Source organism: Camellia sinensis, chromosome 8 (assembly GCF_055761805.1).
Source record: "Camellia sinensis isolate YWXY chromosome 8, ASM5576180v1, whole genome shotgun sequence".
NCBI classification, from domain to species: Eukaryota; Viridiplantae; Streptophyta; class Magnoliopsida; order Ericales; family Theaceae; genus Camellia; species Camellia sinensis.
In genome coordinates, this window is record NC_138968.1 from 107,219,614 (window position 1) to 107,227,576 (window position 7,963).

General features: G+C 31.2%; 1 protein-coding gene across 1 annotated transcript; it reads right to left on the reverse strand.

Annotated features, from left to right (window-relative positions):
- Positions 1 to 6,503: 6,503 nt before the first annotated feature.
- On the reverse strand, positions 6,504 to 7,324 carry LOC145797950 (uncharacterized). The gene is made up of 2 exons (XM_082885395.1): positions 7,132 to 7,324; positions 6,504 to 7,021 (listed from the first exon to the last, which is right to left on the reverse strand). The coding sequence occupies exons 1-2, from the start codon at positions 7,322 to 7,324 to the stop codon at positions 6,504 to 6,506; spliced, it is 711 nt and encodes a 236-aa protein (XP_082741521.1).
- Positions 7,325 to 7,963: the final 639 nt, after the last annotated feature.

A 7,963-nucleotide genomic window follows, 5' to 3' on the forward strand; every position in this document is an offset into this window, starting at 1 on the left:
CACTTGGGCTTAACAAAAGTAGAGTTCTAACTCTTTACACAAAATAAGCCCATGGCTTGATATACATGTATTACATAAAAGATAACTCAAAAAGGTCTTTCAGCCTCTAGCCTCTCAAGCTACGTCCTGGGAGGTGCCATATCACCTGAACCTAAAAATAATGTCCCATATAGGGTGAGCCAACACCCAGTAGAGATATGCTAAACATAATATGGGCAATAACTAAAACATTAGCATTTGACAAATGTTTAACTGATAAAAACCAACATGCAATACAATCCAGTTCCATAATCCTTTACTTATCCAATTCTCAACTTATCAACACGGCTCAGAACCTTGCCAAACAACTTAAATGAGACTACATCTCATGCCAACAATACTTCAAATTGCCATTTTACGAAAATTTCATCCGCGGGATTCAGCACCCATGTATAATTATTTTCTAGTTGCCATTTTACGGAAGTTCCGTCCGCGGGACTCGGCACCCATGTATGAATATTTTCGAATTGCCATTTTACAAAAATTTCATCCGCGGGATTTGGCACCCATGTATTCAAATACTTATCATATACAATGACCAATCAATACACATATTCGCTGTATTATTCCAACCGTCATACTCAATGACATACTCAAATTGATTAGTTTTAATTCACCTAGTCATCATGCAATGTCTACAACAATCAAGACTATCCTCCACCGATAGCCCAAAGCAGTTATTTCTAAACAGATAATAAACGCATCAACAGATAAATTATCGATAATTCTCAAAGGTGAGTGATTATTAAATCAAACTCCACCATTCTACTACATAATGATCCAATTTCATTATTCCCAACTCAAATTCATATTTCCATAACATTCCCAAACTAATTATATAAATTAATTCCTAACAAAAATTAGGGCTTTCTCTCCTCTTTCTCAACATTGACCAAAAGGCCCAAATATCAACATTAACCTCATTTGAGACCTAAACTACATAAGTAATGGCCCAAAGAACAAAACCCCTCTTTAAACAATTGAAACCCTAACACCCAAAATTACCCAACTTCAACATTATATCAAAATGACTAAAAGTTTATATCAAAGACCATAAAAATGAGTAGTTATCCCTACCTCGAAAGATGAGACCAAAAGGAGAAGATGAAGAATTTTGAAATACTCCAAATCCCAAGATTTTCGGATGGAAATGTAGCCCAAGCCAAGCTCTACACTATTTGTAAAGGAACTAAGGTAGGAGATCAATCAAACTAGATCAACCATTAGAGAGAAGTTGAAGTTTAGAGTGATGTGCTCTCCAATGGAGGTTTTGAAAAGTTAGAGAGAAAAAGAAAGTTGAAAAAGTGATCCAAAAAGTCAAAATTCGGACTGATATAAAAGTCGCCCCGCTCAAGCGTGGAACTCCCCGCTCGAGCGTCAGACACAGACTCATGCTCGAGCATGAAAGGTGATGCTCGAGCGTTAAATGCACCCTTCCAGAAGTTTTGCAGGCCATGGTCCCCGCTCGAGCATCAAAATCTTCGCTCGAGCGGAGGAACAAAAACAAAGGGGCCCGCTCGAGGGTCAAAAGCCCCACTCGAGCGTTCGATGACCTGCAGAGAAAAAAATACTGGAAGATGGAAAATCACGCTCAAGCGTCAAAATGCCTGCTCGAGCGTAGAAGCAAAAACAAAGGGCTCGCTCGAGCGTCAAAAGCCCCGCTCGAGCGTGAAGGCCAAATTCTGGGCATCTACTCTTGCTTTCTAAGCACAACCAACCTATTTCAAACCTGCCCAACTGAACCCAAGACTCAAATCCAAGGAGTAAGGGATAGGAATGAGAATAAGACAACAACCCGTCCACGGAACCAAGTCCGGAATACAGTTAAACAACAAAGGGAAAACCGGGATCGCTATAACAAGGGTCAAAGGTCATGCCACACGGCTGCCCAATTTCTAACAAAGATAAATAATACTACATAATACGATTCATAATTTTATAGTTGCGGTTCTAACTTGAACCTGAATTGAACCATTAAAATATATAAATAAAATGATATTCATAAGTGTTCTCTTTTAAAATAAAAAATTTATAATAATTTTTATTTGAATATTACTCATGTGCGTTTATATATATGGAGCATGGGAATTAAAAGGAGAAAAAGAAATAAACTATGATTTTGAGAGAAAAAAGTAATTAAAAATTGAAACAGCAAAGTGAGAATTCAAATTGATCCAACAAAACGACACAGTATTGAATCACAGCAGGTGCTACTGTGAGGAACTTAGAGCAGCATCCCTGAACCCATTTCGTTCTCATGTAACATATGCTATCGATAGATATAGATATCAAGAGTGGGTTATCCAAATAGGTTTTGAATTCAAATTCAAAACTTACATGGATAAGGTTCAAAAGGGTCAAAGGTCATGCCACATGGGTGCCCAATTTCTAACAAAGATAAATAATACTTCATAGTACGATTCATAATTTTATAGTTGTGGTTCTAATTTGAACCTGAATTGAACCATTAAAATATATAAATAAAACGATATTCATAAGTGTTCTCTTTTAAAATAAAAAATTCATAATAAATTATATCAATGTATATAAAAATTTTATAATAATTTTTATTTGAATATTACTCATGTGCGTGTATATATATGAAGCATGGGAATTAAAAGGAGAAAAAGAAATAAACTATGATTTTGAGAGAAAAAAAGTAATTAAAAATTGAAACAGCAAAGTGAGAATTCAAATTGATCCAACAAAACGACACAGTATTGAATCACAGCAGGTGCTACTGTGAGGAACTTACAGCAGCATCCCCGAACCCATTTCGTTCTCATGTAACATATGCTATCGATAGATATAGATATCAAGAGTGGGTTATCCAAATAGGTTTTGAATTCAAATTCAAAACTTACGTGGATAAGGTTCAAAAGGGTCAAAGGTGATGCCACATGGGTGCCCAATTTCTAACAAAGATAAATAATACTTGATAGTACGTTTCATAATTTTATAGTTGTGGTTCTAATTTGAACCTAAATTGAACCATTAAAATATATAAATAAAACGATATTCATAAGTGTTCTCTTTTAAAATAAAAAATTCTTAATAAATTATATCAATCTATATAAAAATTTTATAATAATTTTTATTTGAATATTACTCATGTGCGTGTATATATATGGAGCATGAGAATTAAAAGGAGAAAAAGAAATAAACTATGATTTTGAGAGAAAAAAGCAATTAAAAATTGAAGCAACAAAGTGAGAATTCAAATTGATCCAACAAACCGACACAGTATTGAATCACAGCAGGTGCTACTGTGAGGAGCTCACAGCAGCATCCCTAAACCCATTTCGTTATATCATGTAACATATGCTATCGATAGATATAGATATCAAGAGTTGGTTATTCAAATAAGTTTTGAATTCAAATTCAAAACTTTCATGGATAAGGTTCAAAAGGGTCAAAGGTGATGCCACCTGGGTGTCCAATTTCTAACAAAGATAAATAATACTTCACCGTACGATTCATAATTTTATAGTTGTGGTTCTAATTTGAACTTGAATTGAACTATTAAAATAAATAAATAAAACGATATTCATAAGTGTTCTCTTTTAAAATAAAAAATTCATAATAAATTATATCAATATATAATAATTTTTATTTGAATATTACTCATGTGCGTGTATATATATGGACCATGGGAATTAAAAGGAGAAAAAGAAATAAACTATGATTTTGAGAGAAAAAAGCAATTAAAAATTGAAACAGCAAAGTGAGAATTCAAATTGATCTAACAAAACGACACAGTATTGAATCACAGCAGGTGCTACTGTGAGGGACTCACAGCAACATCCCCGAACCCATTTCGTTATCATGTAACATATGTTATCGATTCAGGGTTAGACTTGTGAATGTATATCTGCATATGTTACCCTTTTGTATAAGTAATTGGAATGAACGGAGGATAATTATTTTGTCAAATGTTGTTATTTAATTAGTATGATATATGGGTTATTGTCATTTATTTCGGGCGTTACAAATTTCTCTTCTATTTCCCCTCATTTTACTATTTTCCTAGGCTTGCCCTTAATCTGAATTGTGTTAAATATATATATATATATATATATATATATATGATGATGATGATGATGATGGTGATGATAAAGGTGATAGCATTAATTGGTCATTTCTAATTAAATTGCTGTCATTTTTTTTTTTGTAAATCAATTCAAAATTTCCCTTGTTATTTGAACAATTTTCAACCCATGCAAAAGATAAGGTTTTAATTAAAAGTGAGTTAACTTATTGGTTAAAAATAACCTTACAAAAAGTTAATTTTAATTAAAAAAAAAAAAAAAAAAAACTAGTTTGCTTATTCTTAAATTTTTGTTACTAATTTAATGACTTTAAGAGAGGCTAAAACAAACTTTTTGGTGACAAAAGAGATTTCAAATGAGAATTTTTTTTTAATTTTTTTTATAGCAAATGCGTCTTTTTAGTTAATAAATTAACTTTGTAAGTGACAACCAAACAAAGCTTTTATTTAATTATTTAAGCACGATATATGGATTAGGTTAATATATTCTGATATGATTTTTTAATTTTAACACCTCGTTTGAGAATAAGTTTTTTTTAATAACTTTTTGACATTTTATGAAAAGATGTGCAGAAAAATAGAGAGATTGATGTGACAATTTATAGTATTTTTTTAACTTTTTGACTAAAATGTATAGTTGACAAACGAGATCTAAATTCACAAAAAAAAAAAAAAAAAAAAAAAACTCAAGCAAAAATAATACCCCCCCCCCCAAAAAAAAAACAACAGTAGAAGTAAATTTTTATTTTTTTTCATACATTCTTATGTCATGTTTGATTCATAATAAATTTTAATTTTCGAGATAAAATAATCCCATATAAGATTTTTTATTAAAAAAAAAAGTCATCAAAAAAGTTATTTTTGGACACAAATTTTTATACAAATATGAGATACTTTTATCTTAGAATAAATAAAATAGTATTATACATTGATTCGTAATAGAAATTAAAATAATTTAAAAATAAAATAATTTTATCATCGCTTTATTTACAAAACAAGCTTGACCTTATGGTTTAGGAAAATTGTAATATACATCATCTAAAATTGCATCACAATGATTCCTAATAAAATTGTAAAAATTTATAACTTGTCTCACCACATAAATTCATAACTTTTCAATGTCCATAACATAATCATCACAAGATTCATAACATAACCACAAAGTTTCATTACTAAGATGTGGTTTGGAAAGTGGGTTGGTTTTTTGACTTTTTGACTATTTTAACTTGGGGCTAAAAAAACCTGGTTTTGGATAAACTTTTAATTTTTTTCGACTTTTCAACTTCTTTGTGAGGTGGCCACATGTTTAATGACCCCAATGCCCTTATAGTGAAAGTACCAAACTGCACAAACGGCTGACAACGTCAGCCTTGTCTTTGCTTTTAATATATATACATATATTTTTCCAATTTGTTTATTTTTTTGTCTAGTAGGGCAATTTATGTTTTGTTTTTTTGAAATTTTTTACATGGAAAATGAATTCACAAAGGATAATTTTCTGGCCTTTTTTTTTTCATAGTTTTTTATTATTGTGTTTCTTAGTTTTGGAAAAGGTGTTATTAAATTATTTTATTAATTTCTTTTATTAATTTATTCCTTCGTTTTGTTTCAAATTTTTTTTTGGTTTATTAATTTGTTTCAATCTTTTTTATTTATTTTATTAATTTGTTTCAATTTTTTTTATTTAATTTATTTTTACGCACAAAAATGCTAATTTCGGTTTCATTAATGTTTTTTTTTTTTTTTTTGGTTTGAAAAGGCTTTGTGTTTTTTTTTTTTTTTCTGCAAATGACATGGACAATGATAATTTCGGTTTTTTTTTTTTAAAAATTATTTTTCCCTGTTTCCCGAAAAGGCTTTTTTTTAGTTCTTTTTTTTTTTTAAATTACGTGGAAAATGAAATCACAATGGCGTTATTTTCTTTTCTTTTTTTTTTATAGTTTTTTATTAATTTATTTCTTGGTTTTGGAAAAGGCGTTATTAATAATTTTTTTATTTATTTGTTTCTTGGTTTTGATTCTTTTTTTTTGTTTATTAATTTGTTTCAATATTTTTTATTTATTTTGTTAATTTGTTTCAACTTTTTGTATTTCTTTTATTTTTACACACCTAAATGCTAATTTCAGTTTCATTAATGTCTTTTTTTTTTTTGTTTCAGTCTTTTTTATTTATTTATTTTTTGTTCAAAAAGGCTTTTTGTGTTCTATTTTCCCAAATGACGTGAACAATGATAATTTTGATTTTTTCTCTTAATTTTTTTTTTATTTTTCCTTGTTTTCAGAAAAGGCTTTTTCCTAGTTCTTTTTGGTAAATGACGTGGACAATGCTAATTTCGATTTTATTTACCGTGTACAGAGGTACATATTGTACATTATAATACATTTACGTACAACCTCTTCCGCATGGCCTACCAATGTTACAAGCCTACAAATATTAGGTGAACTATTATATATTTCCTAAAAAGCCGCATGTACACTAACTTGTCCCATATGCGAAGTCGGACCAATGCCATATGCGGGTCCTCATCTCCAACCATTAAACCATCCTCGTCATGTTTAACTTCTGGTATGGCATTCACAAAAGCCATAGCCTCTTCTTCGTTGAAACGAGGATTAACAGTTGTTGGATTTCCTATATTTTGACGTATATAATTATATAATGCCATTGACGCACCTACTAGCTGAACTTGCATATTTGCAAAACCATAGCGAGGCATGTCTCTACTAAACCCCCATCGATTTTTCCAGGCACCGAAAGTCCGCTCCACCACACTGCGTAACGACGAGTGAACTTTGTTAAATAATTCCCTAGGGCTGTTTGCTATCCTATTCTCTTCACTAATGCGGAATTGTTGTTGGTGGTAACGGCTGCCTTTGAAAGGTGCTAGGTAACCTACCCGATTCGGATAGCCAGCATCGACAAGATAATATTTTTCTGCAGATAGTACCATATTTTCAAACAAACCACCCAATTGTGTTTAATTTTAAATTAACGACGTTTTCTCACATATTAGGTACCCAAATATTTTCAAATTATTGTTTTACCTTCTTCAGGATGTAGAAATGAAACATTGTCATTTGTTACTATCTCATTGAAGATGCGACTATCGTGCATACTTCCTTCCCATCCAAGCGAAACAAAGGTGAAACACATGTCAAAATTGCACGCGACCATGATATTTTGCTTGTGACTGTATTTCCTACCAAAATATGTTGCGGCATCTGGCCCGTAACCCATGCACTAACATGTGTTCCGTCTATGGCTCCGATACAATCCTGTACACAACCGAAAAATATAAGTGACTCCTACAAGTACAAGTAATCATTAGTTTTTATACGTCACGCACTATTAGAAAAAGTTCTTTTTGCAACCGTCACAAACCGTCACAAATAATAAAAATACAGTCGCAAAAGACCTTTTGCAACGGCTAATGCGACCGCAAATAGGGGATGCGAATGTGGGGGTGGCAAATACTTTTTGCGACATTTGGCGACCATTTTATTTCCGTCACAAATAGTTTTCAATGACATTTATAAATAGTACAATAATAGCCTTTTAACAACGAATTTTTTATTGTCGCAAATAATTTTTATTATAAACATCATACATCATTTCTTTCAAGTACAAGCACCTAACAAGTTCTTTAAAAAATCTAAATAATGTAACTGGATTTAAAAAATATGCCTTTCATAAGCCATGATACAAGCACATGCCTCTAAATGACTCTAAATGTGCTTGTGAAACTTCAATTTTGGCCAAAATTCCATCACTCTCTTCCTGTTGACCAAAACCGAGTAAACATTTCAAAGACATGTTTTGACAACACAGCAAGACATTTGCAAATAAAAAACAAAGCAATCAAGGAAAAAAATAAAG

Bases quoted from the DNA above. Each gene is read 5' to 3' on its own strand.
- LOC145797950 (XM_082885395.1), bottom strand. From the start codon at position 7,324: ATGGGTTACGGGCCAGATGCCGCAACATATTTTGGTAGGAAATACAGT. The intron at 7,022-7,131 runs GTAAAACAATAA...TACTATCTGCAG, and splicing joins ATTTCTACATCCTGAAGAAG to AAAAATATTATCTTGTCGAT.